The 20,239-nt window shown below is 39.9% G+C and overlaps 1 protein-coding gene across 1 annotated transcript; it reads left to right on the plus strand.

Moving 5' to 3' along the window:
- The first annotated feature begins 1,558 nt into the window (after positions 1-1,558).
- On the plus strand, positions 1,559-7,379 carry LOC131894273 (zinc finger protein 54-like). Its single transcript, XM_059244500.1, has 3 exons — positions 1,559-1,603; positions 3,516-3,642; positions 5,310-7,379. The coding sequence occupies exons 1-3, from the start codon at positions 1,574-1,576 to the stop codon at positions 7,133-7,135; spliced, it is 1,983 nt and encodes a 660-aa protein (XP_059100483.1). The 5' UTR covers positions 1,559-1,573; the 3' UTR covers positions 7,136-7,379.
- The last annotated feature ends 12,860 nt before the right edge of the window (positions 7,380-20,239 follow it).

The following is a 20,239-nucleotide window of genomic DNA, read 5'->3' on the forward strand; positions in this document are numbered from 1 at the left end:
CAAAGCCAGCTTGATTTATAATTGAATCGGTACAAGAACTATTCTAAAGTTAAAGAGATATTGATGTTAGACTGAGATATATCCCTGTAGAGTATATTGGTACCAATAGGTCCTTCCTTTGTGTGGTAGACATCTAGGTGTCCAAGGCCTTATGATTTCTTGAAGATGGGTATTCCTATTATCCTGTAAAGACAAAAACAGAATCCTGCCTCAACCCTTGTTTGTTAAGTTTTTCTTACAACTTGTAGAGATGTCACATCAGTGGATGAGCTGTCACTACTCCTCATCAAGGGGTTTCTCCTGTTCAGATCAAATTTTTGTTAATTTTGTTGGTATCCATAGCTTTTCTTCTCCTGTAGAAAAAAAAGCAAAAGCCTTTCCCCAATGTAGGAAGTATCCTGGTTTCTATTCCAAGGTCAATACATCTTTGAAGTAAACAATTTGGTTTAGCTTAGGAGTTTTTTTCTGTTGTCCAATGTCTCTCCACAGCTGTTGTCCTTTTCTCATCAGCATTGAGAAATTCAAGGTTAATAAACCATTATGTAATCTATTTCTAGGAGGTCATTGTTACCTCCTTCTGTATATTTAGCATATCCTTTAAAGTTTGGTTGGATCTTTTTTTTTTTTTTTTTTTTTTTCGAGACAGGGTTTCTCTGTGTAGCTTTGCACCTTTCCTGGAACTCACTTGGTAGCCCAGGCTGGCCTTGAACTCACAGAGATTCGCCCAGCTCTGCCTCCCGAGTGCTGGGATTAAAGGCGTGCGCCACCACCGCCCGGCGGTTGGATCTTTCTATGACTGCTTGGCCTATGGGATTGTTGGTATACTTGTAACATACTTTATATTGTAATAAGCAAAAAACTGTCTCATTTTATTGGAGACATATGCTGGAGCATTGTCAGACTTAATTTGTACAGGTATTCCCATGATGGCCATAATGTCTAATAGGTGTGTAGTCCAGAATCAGCCTTTTCAGAACTCATAGGAGTTGCCCATTGAAATCCTGAGTAGGTGTCAATGCTATGGTGTACATATTTTAATCTTTTAGATTCTGCAAAATGAAACGTCCATCTGCCAAATTTCATTTCTTTCTATACCTTTAGGATTGCTTCCTGCAGGTAAAGACTTTGGTTATAGAAGAAAAAAGTAGGATTTTTTTTTTTTAACAACTTCCTTGGCTTGTTGCCAAGTGATGGAAAAGTCCTTTTCAAACCTTTGCTATTATCTACAGTGTTGCTTTAGTGCAATCAATTGTGTTAATTTGTGACTATCTTGAAATGCACTTATGTCTCCATCAATTTTAAGAGTGTAGTTTTCTTTGTGCAACAATATGGTTGGTGATGGTTATCACTTCGAGTTTCAAGTGTCTTTCCACGCTCTCCTGGCTTTGGGATCATTGACTAGACACCTGGTAGAATTCTGTTGCTTGGGATTTTTCATGTGGTTTGACATTGTTTTCTGACAACTTTCAGTATTAATTTTAACTCTTGCTTTTTGACCCATTAATTTGAAAGAGAAGCAACCATGTATTCATTGTTCCTGAAAGAGAAACTCAAAGAAGAGAAACAGTAAGAAATGGTTGATTCTCCAGTAAACATGTCACAGGTCAGTGGTCCTTTCCATTCTTTATCTAAATATGTTATACTTTCATGTATTAAAAGCCTTTAATTTTCTGCTTCTGATGATTTTTTAAGACTTTATTATGAACAATTCTACAAAAATACAAACAATAAAATCACTCACTGAAATTAAGTATGCCCAAAGACTATACAAGTCAATGTACTTATATACAGTTAGAGTTGTTATTGGGAACAGAAGCTCTAGAGCCTCACATGTGATTTTATATTTTCACAGTTGAATATATTTTGATTTACTTCATTACCAAAACCCCAAACACCTTTGGCAGGATTAAAACTAGAAAAGCACTTAGCTGTATATCCTTTTTCGTAACTAGTGTTCATTACCTGCATCAGTCCCTGATAATTTAAACTTTCCTGTTCTCTTTTCTCCATGTTATACTGTGCTGACCTATACATTGCTTCTATACACATATTATTACTGGGTAGATTCTGCATATGAGTGAAAACATGGTATCTTCTTTCTAAAAGTATATGACTGCTTAATATTACACATTTTGGGTCCATCCACTTTCCTGAACATTTTCATTTTATTTTTCTCTTCAGCTGAATTATACTCCATTTTATACAATTTTCATTGTCAATTCATCTTTTGATAATTAGTTTGATTCCAATACTTTTCCTTTTGTGATTAAAACAGCAATAACATGGGGTGTGTTGTTCTCTGGGTATATGGCCTGGAGTTAAAGTGGTGGGTCATATGTTAGTACTCTTTTCAATTTTTTCAATAATCTCCAATTCCCACATGACTGTATTAATTAGTCCATCCCTCCATCAACAGTGAATAAGGCTGCCTTTTTCTCCATATCCCCTCAAACATTTGTTGTCAGGTGAGTTGATAACAGCCATTCTGCCCGAGGTGAGGCAGTATTTCTAAGAAGTTTTAATTTCCATTTCAATGGTTGGTCTTTTGGGGATCCTGGAGTCTTTTGCAATATTTATTGGCCTTTTGAGTTTCTGTCTTTGAAAAGTGTCTATTTATTTCATATGCCCATTTATTGATTTGTAGTTTTATTTCCTCGGTATTTAGTTAATTTAATTTTTGGTAAATTCTTGCTATGAGCCTTATCCAAAGTGTCACTGGTACAGATTCTCTTAGCTATACCATAAACGTTATTTGATGTGTTTTTAGACTTCCTTCAATTTTTATTACTCTTTGGGAGTAAAGTGAAATATTCTTCAAAACTCTGTTGGCTTATGCATATTCTTAGGGAGATTTTGGATTATATCCAATATGGCTGTTGCAGATTTTTCTCTCTGTTCATAGTGGCCCAAGCATGCTCATGAAATTAATTCCGTAGAACACTTACCTTACATGTTAATGTTAAAATTGACAGTATGTAGTGCTGTTACAATCCTTGCTACTGTGGAAAAAAATCAGAACTCTTTGTCTGCAAAATTAGTCATGAATTCTGCCTTCCATACCTACCCCTTTGCTATTTAATGGTGTGACATTGGACCTAGAGTTTAAATATCCCAACTGAGTCTGTTAGAATAGTCATGTAAGGCCCAAGTATACAAAGGATTGAATTGTGTTAATGTTTTAGCATGATGTGCAGGTACAGCATTTAAAGCACATTTCCTCATCATGAATTTTCCTTCTGAGACATGTCTGCTGTGATCCTGTGTAACATAAACACAGAATCCATAACAGATAGACAAGCATGTCCAGACCTTAAATGTATTTCTTGTTTCACGTATACTGCTTGTAAGACTATTGTCTCATCTTGTTTTCACAGAGTTAGAACATTCGTGATAGCATGTGACTGTATTGGAAATCTTCTTTTCGAGTAATGATCTTTGCTCATCTACATTTCACTCCCTTATATATGGAAAGCAATTGCAAGTAGTACATGCTGAAACCACAATTTTTGTTTCAGGGTCTGTTGACATTCAGAGATGTAGCTGTGGACTTCCACCAGGAGGAGTGGGAATGCCTGGATTCTGCTCAGAGGGCTTTGTACATTGATGTGATGTTGGAGAATTATAACAACCTGGTCTTTGTGGGTGAGAACATTTTGCTTGTAGAATTCCTAACCCATGTTTTTTTTTTTTTTTGTTCTACCTTTATAGGATGTAAAATCTGTTAAGCTGTCCTGAAAACACCAACAGGAGACAAGGCAAAGTGTCGTAGTAGGAAAGAACTTTTCCATGCTATTTAGTTTTCTCTTTCCATTTTCCAATTTGAGGTACCGTCCACCCTTCATTTTGGTTCCAAGAGTTCATAAACTCAGTAGCATATAATATTTCCACTCATATCTTAAAGCTCTATGTCCATTATTGTAATTGACTGGTTTTAACTGTGAAAAAATTCAAGATATACAAACTGAAAATACTAAATATACTGAAGAATTTGAGAAGAAATATCAATTGAGAAATCTTGCCTAAATTCCTCTGCTTTCTGTTTTCTTGTACCGAGTGCAGTACTGTCTTACACTTGTGTAATCTTTCTAAAAGTTCTAGCATGGGTCATGGGCTGCCTCAAGAACATGTGGATTATTGTATGCAAGGTTGGTGTGATCACCTGTCCAGAAAGAATGAGATTGCCCTGGAATGTGGAGATGAGAGAGTAGCCACAAGTAGGGTGGGCTAGTGTATGATCAGGAGAACAGTGAAGGGATTTAGTGAAAGAGAAAGCAAGAGCTGAGAATGGTTTTGTCATATTCAGTTGCACTTAAAAGGATTCCTGGTCACTTAACTTAGTGTAGTGTCCTGGCCCCAGGATGCATCCTGTCTGTTGTAATAACTGTTAGAAGGTATTGTGAATTATGCTGACTTAATAGTAGTACAAAATGCAGTTTTATTTGACTATGCTTATAACAGATTGGAATAATTTTACAACATTTTAAGTCTAATGTGAGTCCATGAAGTAGGGTTATTCTGTAATTGCCTTCCTTGTGTGCCTATCTTCTTACTACATCCTTCATTTTCTTCCCAGTGGAGAATACACAGACACCCTTATGGAAAATAATCTTAGGAGTCAGTGTATGGAGTAGACTTGAGAATAACCCTATGAGGAAAGTTAAGAAACACAGCAGTGTGTGGAGCTCAGACAACAGAGAATAGAAATAAGCAATAGGTGCCCATGACAGTCCTGCCTCAAACGATCTAGAGCCTCTGATGTCTGGCAGAATACTGTCTTTGCATCCATTATGTCTGAAGAATCTAATGTGTTTTCCTAGTGAGAAAACTAAACTCTTTGATGCTTTTAAGTAAGACTTTAATCTTTTAAGGGATTGAGTCTTCTGAAAAGTACTCTTTATTGCCTATCACTTAGTAAGTAAAAATACTGTGAACCTCAGATTGGATTAAACTCCATCAATTTCTGAGAAGAATTATTTAAGATAGTGACGTGTGTATTCTAAATATAATTAGTCAGTGAGCTCTATACCAAAGCTAATTAATGACCTTCAGTTATTTTTTTCATCTTTTTCCCAGTTAGGGATTTTTGATAAAGATGAGATATCTATTATAAATCACTGACCTTTGAAGGCTGTCATGCTGTTCTTGTGAGAATCCATACAATTACCATGAGTGAAAAATATCCATTTCTGGGAGCTCTAATCCAAATAGTTCCAGGTATTTATCTTAAAAGAGAACTTAGGAAGATAGTCATTTATCATGTGTTTATTATTGGAACAAGCCCTATTAATCTGAATTATACTAATTTTCAGAGAACTGTTGCAAATGTGATCCTGTCCGTCAACATGTGAAGACTGAAAAGGAGTCTTGTCAGTGTAATGAGCTTGGCAAAGTGCTTCATGACCCCTCCACATGTGCACTTTATAGAACAAGTGAAACTACAGAAAACTCTAATAACTACACTTGCAGTAATCACAGTGATGCCTCTATCGACTCATCAAATCCAGATAGACATGAAAGCATGCACACTGGTGAAGAACTGTGTAAATCTAAAGACAGTGAGAAAACGTTAAATTTGTGTTCCAATATTATTCAAGATCAGAGACTCTACACTGCAAAGAAAGAGCACAGGCAGCGAGAATATCATGACTATTTCAGCTCTGCTTACAGTCTTTTGCAAAAACCAATCTACATTGGAGAGACACCACACCAGTGTGGGATGTGTGGGAAATGCTTCAGTACTGCCTCAAACCTCAGTGTACATCAGAGAATACACAGTGGAAAGAGACCCTACAAGTGCAATGTTTGTGAAAAATCTTTTACCCAGCGTTCAACTCTTAAAATACATCAAAGACTTCATACTGGGGAGAAACCTTACAAATGCAAAGAATGTGGAAAGTCATTTCGTCAGTTGTCAGGATTTAATAACCATCAAAAATTGCATACTGGAGAGAAACCTTACAAATGTAAGGAATGTGACAAATCCTTTGCCCACTGGTCCACTCTCAAGAGACATCAGAAAATGCATACTGCTGGGAGACATTATAGTTGTCAAGAATGTGGCAAGGCCTTTCATCAGCTTTCACACTTTAGAAGCCATTACAGACTCCGTACTGGAGAAAAGCTTTACAAGTGCAGTGACTGTGACAGAGCCTTTACCCACTATTCATCACTGAGCAGGCATAGAAAAATTCATTCTCTAGAGAAGTTTCACAAATGCAAAGACTGTGGTAAGTCCTTCCTTGAATTATCACATCTTAACAGGCATTATAGAATCCATGCTGGTGACAAACCTTATAAATGTGGGGTATGTGACAAGTCCTTTACCTTGAACTCAACCCTTAGAAGACATCAGAAAATCCATACTGGGGAGAAACCTTACAAATGTATGGAATGTGATAAGTCCTTTACCCATTCTTCAAATCTTAGAAAACATCAGAGAGTTCATACTGGAGAGAGACCTTACAGTTGTCAGGAATGTGACAAATCTTTTGCCCACTCTTCTGGTTTAAGGACACATCAGAAAATCCATACTGGAGAGAAACTTCACAAATGCAAAGACTGTGACATGTCCTATATCCATATTGCAAGTCTTAGAATACATCAGAGAGTTCATACTGGAGAGAGGCCTTACGGTTGTAAGGAATGTGACAAATCCTTTACCAGTTGCTCACAACTTAAAAGACACCAGAGTGTTCACACTGGAGAGAAACTTTACAAATGTATGGAATGTGACAAGTCTTATACTAGCTCCTCATATCTTAGAGCACATCAGAAAATTCATACTGGAGAGAAACTTCACAAATGTAAAGACTGTGACATATCCTTTATCCATATTGTAAGTCTTAGAAGACATCAGAGAGTTCATACTGGAGAGAGACCTTACAAATGTAAGGAATGTGACAAATCCTTTATCAGTTGCACAGATCTTAGAAGACATCAGAGAGTTCATTCTGGGGAGAAACCTTACAAATGTATGGAATGCAACAAGTTCTTTACCCAGGACTTTAATCTTAGAAAACACCAGAGAGTTCACACTGGAGAGAGACCTTACAGCTGTCAGGAATGTGACAAATCCTTTATCCAATCTTGTGGTTTAAGGAGACATCAGAAAATCCATCATGGAGAGAAACCATAGAAAAGCAAAGACTGACACATCCTTTATTCAGAGTTCCAAATTTAGAAGATATTTGAAAATTCATACTGGGGAGAAACATGGTTTGAATAATGTGACATAGCATTTTCCAATATTCTCTGCTTACAAATCACAACAGTATACAAAATAGAAACATAAAGATAAGAAACTTGTGAAACTCTTTAATGAAGGTTTACATTTTAAAAAATATCCTAGTTTATATTAAAATAAAATTCTGCAAATGTAACAGTGGGAAAAGCTTTTTTTTTTTTTTTAATTTTTTAATGTATATGTATGCTTTGCCTGCAAGTATGCCTGTGCACTACATGTATTCCTGGTGCAGGCGGAGGGCAGAAGGGGTCATCAGAGCCCCTGAATGTGTAATTACAGACCATTGTGAACTGCTGTGCATGTGTTTGGAATTGAATACTGGTCTAGAAGAGCAACCAGTGCTTTTACCCACTAAGCCATGTCTCCAGCCCCTGGTTAAAAATATAATGAAAACATTTTCTTGTTCAACATCAAAAATTCATAATCATGCTAGGTGTGGTGATGTACTCCTTTATTCCCAGCACTCAGGGTGCAGAGGCAAAATCTCTGTGAGTCTGAGGACATAATCATCTAAATACTGAGTTCCAGTACAACCAGGACTAAATAAAACCTTTGTCAAAAAAAAAAAATAAAATAAAACTAATAAAGTAACAAGAAATATGACAAAACCTTTAGTTTTCACTCCAATTGTGCTATACATCACAAAATTCATACTTCTGAGAAAACATATAAAGGTAGCGAGTATATACTCCACATGTCTTTCTGTTCATTGGAAATTACACCTCCCTAAATGCATTGAATTTGATAAATCCTTTATATAGTGCTGAAATTCCAGAGATAAAAGAAAATTCATCATTAAAGAAAACATTCTGATGAATTCTTTTATTCACCTTCAAAATCTTCATACTAGAGTCAAACCATACAAATAGCAAGAAAGTAACTGACTGTGAAGAGATAGGCTGTGACTGTGACATCACTGGAATGCTGACATACAACTTAGAAATCCCCAAAGTCTAAGGATGTGATGACATACACCTTAAATCCCAGCTCTCTAGAGGCAGAGGAAGGTGTATCCCTGTGAGTTGTAGGCCAGCATTGTTGACATTGCAAATTCCAAGTCATCCAGGGATACAGAGGGAAGCCCTATCTGGAAAATCTAAAACAATAAAAAAAAGAAAAAGCTCTGAGAGTATGCAGGAATTCATTTTGAAGTCCTTAAGAAAACTTGGGAAGAATTTACTTGAAACTCTATAGTAAAATGATATAGCTTCCATTAACTTCCAGTACACCTTCACTGAGGTAAATGAGACTTGTAGGACCCACCCTCTACCATGATGAAATGGTAATTGCACCAGTCTTACACAGTTGCTTGTTCTTAGTAGTTTTTGAACAATTATGAGTCTATGCATTACCAACTACATTTACCTACTGCAAAAGGAGACTCCTTTCACCAACATTGAGAGTAGTACAAAGTGATCATTTTAAACATGAATATTTAGACGGCTGATTAACACTTATGATCATTATCAAAACATTAATAGGTTCCGCCCTACAACCTATAGTTGTCATGTTTTTTTTAAAACCATAGCATGAATTCCTCTCTGGTGCAGGCTTGAAACCCAATCAAGAGAGTTTATTTATGTCCATGAACAGTGGTGCCAGTTTTGCATCACTGAACACATCATGGCTAGTAGGTTGGTATTGTAAGATGCATGGCCTAGGGTAAGTACAACTGTTGACATCATTTCTCTGCCAACAGCCTGCACAGGACTTTCCAGTGTACAAAAACTGATCATGAGGGAGAGTTGCCTGGTAAGTTCAATATTGCTCTTTCTCTATCTTGCAAGCAAAGTATTTGATGTCTTTAGCTACACCATATACTTATGGTGGGCCAAGCAAGAGCAGTGGGAATGATCTGTTTAGTTTAGGGTGACAATGGAACTTCCCTGACCAATAAGTCCTAGACAGATAACCAGAACACGGTACAGAGAGTTTCATTAAATAGACCTGGTGACTGGAAGCAGCATTATTTACCCATGTTGGACACCTGTGTTCAAAGGTTTTAAAATCATGTTTACTATTAATTTGTAAGGGGGATTTCATAAGGCTTCTTCACAAATCTTTACTTTTGGTTGAACCATCTATGCTTCATCCCTTCTCCCTGTCCCATCCCCAGTTAGAGATTTAGCACACATCATCCAATGCCCCATTCTTTTGTAACATGTGTTCTACTATCCTCTCATTGTATTTTTTACTTGGGTTGCAAATGATAGGTTCCCATCTACCTTCTTCACAGACCTCATTTCAGTTCACAGCCCACTCTCCACTACATAATTGAACCATTCTGCCCCCAGGATTCCCACTCTCTAATTTCATATCACTTATATTTTACTACATATCTTCTCTTACTCCATCTCCCCACTAATGGTCTAGTTCTAGATTCCTAGGTTCTACATGTAGTCTTACTTGAACACACGAAACAGTTTGTAGCTTAGACACACATATGTGTAAGAACATGTGATGTTTGACTTTTGGAGCCGAGGTATCTGAACTCATCATAATTTCAGGTTACCTACTGTATGTCTAGATTTCATGCTTATTTTTTTTTAACTCCTGAATAATATGCTGGTCTATATAGATAAGTATCATGTTTTCATTTATCATGTTTTCAGTTCATGCACATCCAGGTTTATTCCATTTCCTAGATACAGTGAATAAAGCATCAGTGAACTTGATGGGCAAATGCTCATTGATAAAATGGCAAGTCTTTGAAGTTCATGCCCAGGAATAGTTATAGTGTATCAGTTTCCTCTGAGATTAAATCCTTCCATCTTGGAGGCATCTCCTTTAAACATAGGGCATGAAAAGTAAGATAGAGGAACAGGATGCTCTAAGGCAATGGCTCTCAAGCTTCCTGAAGTTGCAACCCTTTAATACAGTTCCTCATGTTGTAGTGACCCCCAATCCATGAAATTATTATTTTGTTATTTCATAGTGGTAATTTTGCTACTGTTATGAATTGTAATATAAGTATCTCATATGTAGGATACCTGACATGAGATCCCAAAAGGATCATGACACAAGGGTTGAGAGACGCTGCTCTAAGGGGAGGTGATACATTCAGTCCTGCAGAAAAGCTCAAGGATGTGTTAACCCACCAGCCCTTTGTTATAACTTTGAAGGAACCTCAATATCTGTCTCTTTGACAAAATTTCACACAAGTACAGTATATTAACGACATTATGCTGACTGGACCAAGTGAGCGGGAAGGAGCAACCACTTTGAACCCACTGCAAACACATGTGTGCAACAGAATATGGAAAATGAGTCCAACCAAAATTCAAAGGCCTCTGCCCCAGTGAACTCTTTGGAGTTCAGTGGTGTGGCGCATGCTGAAATATTCCTTCTAAGGTGAAAGATAAGTTGTTTCCCCCGGCCCTCCTCCTACCACCAAGAAAGAAGCTCAACCTTTAGTGGGCCTGTTAGAATTTGGACACAGCACATTCCTCACTTGGATGTGTTCCTTTGGCCCATAAACCAAGTGAGTAGGAAATCTGCTCCCTTTGTGTGGGGCCTGGAACAAGAGAATGTTCTTCAACAGATCCAGGTTGCGTGAAGGCTGCTCTACCACATGGACCATATGATCCAGCTGACCCGAGTGTAATTGAGGTGTCAGAGGCAGAAACGTAAGCTGTTTGGAGCCTTTGGGAGGCTGATATAAGTGAATCTCCAAGAAATAGACCATTGGGATTTTGGAACAAGGCTCTACCATCATCTGCAGCCAACTATTCTTCCTCTCAAAGATATCTCTCGTGGCCCCTGGGCCAAGAGAGTGAGAGAACTAGCCATGCCTTATATCAGCTACAGCATACAAAAGAGTGGGCCCTGAACCACACCTGGGCAGCATATTAGAGCTAACTCTGTTTTCATGGTCACATCTGAGCCAGCTCTGAGGGAGTGAGAGCAGGAGAGTTTACCCTGCCTCTCCTCATACGCTGCCTACAGCAATTGGGAGACGTAGCCGTTCACCTTGCCTGGGCAAACAGTAGAGCTGGCCATGGCATTTTGAGTGAGGGGGACCCGGATTTGGGGGCCCGAGAGCAGGAGAACTGGCCCTTGTAGGCTGCACTGGGTAGGCTGGCTGAGGCACTGCTGGAGAGCTCATCTGGGTAGTGACAATGAGGGAAAGCTAGCAAGCTGACCAACCTAGGCGCAGAACCAGGGCTATGAATTGGTCCACCCAACATCCACCAAATCTATGAACGGTTGGAGCATGTGAAGGGGACAAATCTACAGATCCAAAACATCAGGATCTCCACGACACAGGACAACAGGATATCAAAGAGGAACCCCAGTGGGAGCCCATTATTAGTGGGGTAACAGAGACCCGAGGCCTCTGGCCAGACAAATGATTCATGGTAATGAAAACTTGCAAGTAAAGATGAACAGACTAAATGGTAAACTGTGTCTCAAAGGGCAACAGTACAGCTTCCATGACAGGATTCTTCTTTTTGTTTGTTTGTTTGTAAGTTGTTGGGCTTTTGTTTTGTTTTGTGCTATTTCTTTGTTTTTGTTTTTGTTTTCTTTTCTTTTTGGTGTTTCTTTTAAATTTGGTTTTGTTTGGGGTGGGGAAGTTGCAAGGGAAGATGACAGATGCTGGGGAAAGGTGGATAAGTGGGATTGGAATTCCTGATGTGAAATCCACATGAATCGATATATGTTTGAAAAAAAAAAAAAAAAAAAACAGCTCTTGGCCACCTATTGGACCTTAGTGGAAACTGAATGTTTGACAATGAACCACCAAATTACCATGTGACATGAACTATGTGTTATCAAGTCATAAAGTAGGACATGCACAGCAGCAATGTTTTATCAGATGGAAGTGGTATATATATGATCAGGCCTGAATAGGTCTTGAAGGCAAGTTACTTGAAGAAGTTGTCCAAATGCCATGTTGTCTATTCCTATTGCAATGCTGGCTGCTGCCAAGCATTCACCTATGGCCTCATGTTGTGTGTCCTATAAATGGTTGACTGAGGAAGAGAAGAATATGGCCTGGTTTCCTGATGACTCTGCACATTATACAGGCACCACCCAGAATTGGACAGCTACAGCATTGCAACCCCTTTCTGGAACAACTCTGAAAGACACAGGTGGAGAATTCTTCACAGTGGGCAGAACTTTTGGCAGTACGCAAGGTTGTACAGTTTTTTTGAAAGGAAAAAAATGGCCAAATGTGTGATTGTTCACTGACTCATGAGCTGTAGCCAATGGATTGGCTGGATGGTCAGGACCTGGAAACAGCATGACTGGAAAATTGGTGAGAAAGATATCTGGGAAAGTATGTAGATAGATCACTCCAAGTGGGCAAAGGATGTGAAGATAATTGTTTCCTGCTGTGGGAAGGTCTTTCCATATGCTGTGAATATGTGTTGCTACTGTTGGTTAATAAAGAAGCTGTTCTGGCCTATGGCAAGACATGCTATAACCAGGAAGAAAATCCAAGCAAAGATACAGGCAGAAGGAAGGCAGAGTCTGGGGAGATGCTGTGACCTGACTTGAGGAGCAAGATATAATAGAATACAGGTAAAGCCACGAGACAGTGGCGATGCATAGATTAATAGAAATGGGTTAATTTAAGATGTAATAGGTAGCTAGCAATAAGCCTGAGCCATAAACCAAACCATCTGTAGTTAATATTAAGCCTCTGAGTGATTATTATAAAAATGGCTACTGCTCAGGAGGGACTGGGCGGGATCGAGAAAGTTCAGTCCACAGTGTCCAATGTAAATGCTCATCAAAAGTTCATTTCAGCTCAAAATGACTTCAGTGATCAAGGATGACCCATTCTTTGGCCAGTCAGCCTCTTTCCCTATCCATTCCTCTCATGGCCCAATGGGACAATGAACAAAGTTGCCATAGATGTAGAAATGGGAATTATGCAGGGGATTGGCAACATGGACTTCCACTCACCAAGGCTGACATGGCTACAGCTGTTCCTGAATGCCAGATCTGCCCAAAGCCCAACCAACATTCAGCCCCAGATATGGCACCATTCCCCAGAGTGATCAGCCAGGCAACCCGGTGGCAGATTGAGTACTTTGGACCACTTTTTCCATGGAAAGCACAACACTTTGTCCTTACTGCATTAGACACTTATTCTGGATATGGATTTTCCTTTTTTGCATGGGGTGCTTCTGCCAAAATCACCATCTGTTGACTTACAGAATGCCTTATCTACCATCATGGTATTCCACACATTATTGCTTCTGACCAAAGAACTCACTTTAGAGCAGAGAGGTGCAACAGTGGGCCCACGATCATGGAATCCACTGGTCTTACCATGTTCCCCACCATGCAGAAGCAGCTGGCCATATAGAAAGAAGGAATGGCTTTTTGAAGAAACAGTTACAGAGCCAATTAGGTGGCAACAGCCTGGAGGGCGTGGCAGGGTTTTCCAGAAGGCAATAATGCTTCCATCAATGTCCAATATATCATATGGTTTCTCCCCTAGCCAGGATCCAAGTGTCCCATGAATCAAGGGGGGAGGGAAAGGAATAGGTCCCCTTACTATGAACTCTAGTGATCCACTAGGAAATTTTTGCTTCCTGTTCTTTCAACCTTAAATTCTGCTGGTATAGCAGTTTTGATTCTAGACAGGGAAGCATTCCTGCCAGGAGCCTCAACAAACATTCCTTGGAACTGGAAGATAAAATTCCCTCCTGGTTACTTTTGGCTTCTAATGCCCTTAAAGCAACAAGCTAAGAAAGGAATAAATGTGTTAGGAGGGGTAATTGATCCAGATTACCATGGGGAAATGGGATTGCCTCTCCACATGTGGCTTAGAGGCATTACATCTGCAGCGCAGGGGAGCCTTTAGGGTGTCTCGAAGTGCTACCATGTCCTGTGATTAAAGTCAATGGGAAATGACAATAGCCTAATCCAGAAAGGATGACAAAGGGCACAGACACATCTGGAATGAAGGAATGGGTGTCTTTCCAGGAAAGGAGCCAAGACCTGCTGAGGGTGAAGAAAATACAGAATGAGTAGTAGAGGAGGGTTGTTATAAATACTTGTTAAGGTCATGTGACCAGTAACAGGGAATATTATCATTGACATTAGTGTTTCCATTGTATTTTCCTAAGAATGCTTTGTACACATACTTGTGTTTTCTTTCAATTTCTTTATCAAGTGATGTAACATCAACTAAGAGAATATCAATGGTTATCATATCTAAATTTGAGATACTAAAGTCCTGTTCCGCAAGAGACATTGACAATTATTCTAAATTTCAAATGTGTTTGCGGTTGTATGAGAGCAAGTCATATCATGTTAGGTGTAATTATGACATGGTTAAATATATAATGCATTTGCTATTCTATTTGGTATAGTTATATTGTGTTTAGCTGTTATTATGACCTGTTTATTGTTTTCAAATGGAAATTAATCATGACATAAGGTGTAAGATGAATTGCTAAATCGTCTTATCAATAAAAACCTGGAGCCAGATATTGTGGTAAAAATTGAGAGATCAGAAAAGCAGAAAGAAGCTAGCTACCTTCTTACTACTTGGAGATCCTCAGCCAAAGAGACCTACTTCCTGTATTCCCACACCTATATGCTTTTCTGTTCTGCATCTCACTTCTCTCCGCCCAGCTACATCACTTCCTTTCTGTCTGTATAGACCTCCAGACCTCTATGGTTACTGCTGGGATTAAAGGCCTGTGCCACCACCACCAGCCTCTGTTCCCTAGTGTGACCTTGAACTCACAGAGATCTGGATGGATCTCTGCCTCCTGAATGCTAGGATAAAAGGCGTGTGCTACCATTGCCTGACTTCTATGTTTACTATAGTGACTGGCTTTTTCCTCTGATCCTCAGATAAACTTTATTAGGGTGCACAATATATTGGGAGGCACAATATATCACCACAATAAGGAGATATGATTGTGTGTCAAGTTGACAAGGGATGATGGACTTGTGATGTCTACTCTTGCTTGTCTAGTTTACTACATCTGGAATGAACTACAATCCAGAAAAGGAGGGCACACCTGTGAGATTATTTTTGTTTGGTTTGAAGTGTGTGAATCCACTTTTAGTTCAGACCTTAGAGACAGGAAGACAAATGCCTTTAATCCATATCTGGAGGTGAAAGGACACATGCCTTTGAAAAGGATCATGAGGCTCAAAGATACAACTTTAATCTGGGCCACACCTTCTGCTGGAAGTCTATGTAACAACATGGAAGAATGAGGCTTTTGCTCCTTGTCTGCTTGCCCTAGCCTTTTTAGCACATCCATTCCTTCACTGGCATTGGAGCCCACTTCTTTGGGAATCCAGCATATACTAAAGACCAGCTGAGATATCCAGTCTTGAGGACTGACTACTAGATTCTTGGACTTTCTGTTCACAGCTAGCCGTTGTTGAATTAGCTGGACATCAGGCTGTAAGCAATTCATATAAATCCCCTTTATATATACATATATATGTATATATACATAGACATATATATATATACATACACACACACACACATATATATATATATATATATATATATATATATATATATATATAGAGAGAGAGAGAGAGAGAGAGAGAGATTTATTCTATCAGTCCTGTTACTCTAGAGAATCCTGCCTAATACAAGAGGAGACACAATCTCATGGCAAGCTCCCTGATCATCTGGCTCTTATAATCTTTATACACTCTTCTTCAAAAATTTTCCTTCAGCCTTATATTCAAGAGTATTTTATATATGTGTCCATTTGGCCTGGAATCCACAACTCTGCATTTTGATTAGTTGTGGTTTATTTGTAGTGGTCTCTGTCTGCTGCAAAGAGAAGTTTATTTGATAACAGGTGATTACTACACTTATCTGTGGGTATCAGGAAAATGTTTGGATTTTTGTTAGGGATTATGTAGGTTTAGTAAAGTGGCAGTTGTTGGTTTTCCTCCAAGATTCATGACTTCACCAGCACTAAGTAGTTAGCCAGGTTTCCAGTACCAGTCATGGTTTCTCTTTTGTTAAGAATTTCTTAAGTCCAATTAGAGAGGTGTTGGTTACCACCAAGGTATGCTTGCCACTACTGCACTCAGGGTTATTGTAACATGATGACAGCAGATGTGGTTCATAGGCATCACAGCTGGATAAGACTGGTCATTCGCTTCCACTTTTGGAAGCTTGAATGGTGCTTCTGGTACCATCAAAGCTACTCTTCAGGGAGAATATTCTTTGTTTTGAGACAAGGACTCTCTGTTTATTACCAGTTGTCCTAGACTCAGTATGTAGACCAGGCTGGCTGTGACTTCACAGTTCCCCTTGCCCCTGCCGCCCTGAGTGCTGGGACTAAAGGCTTGCATAACCTTGCAAACTAGACATAATATTTTATTGTCATGTTATAACAGCCGACTTGATAGACATGAGTAAACAAGTGGGTCTTATTTCTACTGATATTAATGGCCTCTATTCCACTGGTTTTTTTTTTTTTTTTTTTTGAGCTGAGGATCAAACCCAGGGCCTTCTGCCACTGAGCTAAATCCCCAATCCTCCACTGGATTTTAAACTGTAATTGAAATAGATTAGTTTCCAGATCCACATTACATATGAAATTTCAACAACATGAAAATAATATGTAAATGCAAGTAGCAATTAGACAGAAGTAATAAAATGACCCCCCCAAATACCCCATGGCCAGATTGATAGGATTCTATCAAAATTCAAAGAAGAACAGCAGAGCTATTTAAATACTTGAAACAAAAATGAAGACTTCCTGACTCTTAGTGTTACCTGATATTAAACCAGGTACTGATACAACAAAAAAAGAAATTACTGACTGCCATGCTCATTCAAAAAATTTCTGTTCTTAGTTATCTCTCTCTCTTTATACTCTCTCCCTCTCTCTCTCTCTCTCCCTCTCTCTCTCTCTCTCTCCATATATATATATATATATATATGTATGTATATAACAGAGTATGTGTATATAAGTGTGTCTGTGTTGTATGTGCACCTCAAATACTGTCCATTCTCATTTCCTACCTATCTCCTATCCTGGTTCATAATCCCAACTAATCTCTCTTGTGTTCATTTCCATTCATTTTGCTTGGGACCCACTGAGATTAACCAGGGCCAGTGTGAGACTGTGGGTTTACAGATATGTGTTGGAACCTGGTGGGCTCTGCAGAGGACTGCAGCTAAAGGCAGTGATTCTTCTCCTACATTCCAACATTTCCAACATTTGAGAAATAAAGGGTGGGTCCTGTGAGCCTTTCCCTTTCCTAGACTGATTGTGGTCTGGTGTGAAGTCCATGCAGCTAAGTATAGCTGCTGTTGGTTACTGATTACAACAGCTGTTTGGAGTCTAGAGAATGGCATGTCTTAGCCCTTCCTTCTCTTTCCCTTCTTATTTCCTTTCCTCCTCCTCTTCCTCAGTGTTACCAAAGCCTTGGATAGGAAAATGTAACTGTGGTTACATACTTTACTCATTTTCTGCATCTGGGACAGTCAAGAGTCTCAACATTCACCCCTGCCATAAATTTTTTTTTCTATATTTTATCTAAAAGCATCTTTAACATGAGCCACAAAAGAAACATTTGTTTGAGAGTAAAATTGGTAAGACCACCATCTAGTGGTGAAAGTAGTGCAGCGTGAGATGAACTTAGCCCTGGGCTATTAACTTCTTGAGACCCCCCCTATTTCTTTTCAAAAATCCAAGTTCCTGAAATGTCTCTGCCCAAGACACAATTGCAGTATTGGTTCTGGCTTGTAATACTGTGTTAGCGTTGGGAGGCTGACATCTGAATTTAGTGTGTTATCTGTTGGTCTAAGTATGTAGACCAGGAGGCTGGTAGTCAAGTCGAGGTTAGGCTGCCTGTCTTTTATCCGAAGGGTTCAGACTCACTGTGGGGGTCAGATACCGGGGTGCAGCGTCCTCCTAGATGCAGTTCTGGTCTAGGCTGGCCGCGAGCATGTGGGAGGCTGTGCAGAGCAGGTCCAGGGCAGCCTGACAGCTGGAGCTGTGTGGAAGGCAGCCTGAGACCCAGTGGGAGGGACGGTCCCCGATGGGGCGGGGACACACAGCAGGAAACAGCGGTTGGGAGGATGTGGCCTATTCGCTGGGTTTAAGGGAAGCGTGGAGCGTGGGAGGGGTTGGAGGAGTGTCGTAAACGGAAGCTGGGACAAGCCTGAGCCGTGAGAAGTTGGGAGGAGCCAAAGTCGGTAGTGCTGAGTACCGATCCCTGTGGTTGCTCTGGGGCCTGCACGGTGGGAAACCGCGTGGTGCAGACCTGGGAGCGGAGGACCCGGCGGGGTGTCGCGGGGACCCGAAACTCCCCGGAGCCGCAGTCTCCGCGGGGCGGCCTGGGAAAGTCACCAGTCAGCAGCGCAGTGGCGGGAACCGCAGCCCGGCGGCCCTGGAACCTCCCAGGTCAGAGGAGCTGCGGGGCTGGGACACGGGAGGGGAGGGACCGGGGGTGCGAGCAGTTTCTCTGCGTTCATAAGGAAACCGGCTCCGAAATTCTGCTGTGGGTGTCTTTCCCTTGGTGTATTTTAGATTCTATGGAATAAGCCTGTTTTTTAAAATTCATCTTCTGATTGCCTGAATATTCTTGTAAAAATAATCTAATCGAACGTTTGAATTTATCTGTTGAGATTTGCAAACACGATTCTCTTTGCTATGGTGGAAACGACAAAGCTGTTGAAATTTTCAATCATCCATACTAACTTCCGTGTTGTACCGCTTCCCTATTCAAGAGAGTGGCGTATTTACCCGGAGACTTGGATTCGCCGAGAGCTTTTAGATAATAGTCATGAAAGGAACGCCTGCAAATTTCATTGAATCTGAAAGTACATTTTATTTTTTTTGCGAGTTCCACAGTTTACTTCTAAACATTAACTTTTAAAAGTAAACTTTTATCCACCATTAATTTTCCATCTGAGACATGTGCACACTGGAATGTAAATACAGCATTCTGAAAAGTGTCTTTGCCAGGCATGATGGCACAGACCTTTAATCCCAACACTCAGAAGGCAGAGGCAGGTGGACCACAGTCATTTGGAGGCTGGCAGGGGATACATAGTGACTTCAAGGACAGTCAGCACTACACAGAAAAACCTTGTTACAGGGGACAATAGGAAACAAAAAAGGAAATTGAAATGCATTGTAGTGTAGAATTATATTAGAAAGCACCTTCTGAAAACGATAACTCATCTATATCAGAAAAATCTCTACAATAGTCTTTTGTCTCCTTGATCCAAGAAAAGCATTCTGTCCATGGACACATGACCAAACTGTTATTTTTTTGGTTCTGTTGTTTGCTGTGTTTGAGACCTGAGCTCACAGTGTTGCTCTGTCTGGCCCAAACTCACCATGTAGACCAGGCTGGACTGGAAAACACAGAGTTCCACCCACCTGTTTCTGCCAAATGCTAGGATTAAATGTGTGCACCAACAGGATGACTCAAACTGTTGTTTTTTCTTTTGTGGTCTATTGACAGCCAGTGGTGTGACTGGGGACTTCTCCCGGGAGGTGTGGCCATGCCTGGACCTGCTCTGAGGGCTTTGTACACAGACTGGATCTGTCGGTGAGAACAGTTTGCCTGCAGTCTCCCTTGCTCCTCCTTGGGGTTTCTTGGCAAATTACTCTGCAAGTATATGAGCTTTGTGTGGATGAGTCGCATATCTCACAGAGTAAAGTGAAATCCTCAGAGGAAAAAAGAAAATTTCCACAAAATGTTCTCTCTTCTTTGTATGTGTCCCTTTGGGAGGTGTAAGGCTTCATCACTATTGGTCCATGATCAATTCAGAACCTCACTAGTGTATAATGTTCTCTTTCCAATCATTCACTACCATTTCTGCCCTTGAGTTTTGAATGAGCTGTAATTGGAAGTGGGGATTCAAGTTACAATAACTAAAAATGCTTTCTAATTGTTTTCAGTATTCTGACACTGCAGGACAGTTGGGGAATCATTTTATAATCCTATATTTAGTTTTTTCTTCATCTCCTGAGCACAGTCCTGTGGTAGAAATCCAGGTGCTTTCTGAACAATCTCTTTCCC

The sequence above is a fragment of the Peromyscus eremicus genome, chromosome 1 (assembly GCF_949786415.1).
Source record: "Peromyscus eremicus chromosome 1, PerEre_H2_v1, whole genome shotgun sequence".
Lineage (NCBI taxonomy): Eukaryota > Metazoa > Chordata > Mammalia > Rodentia > Cricetidae > Peromyscus > Peromyscus eremicus.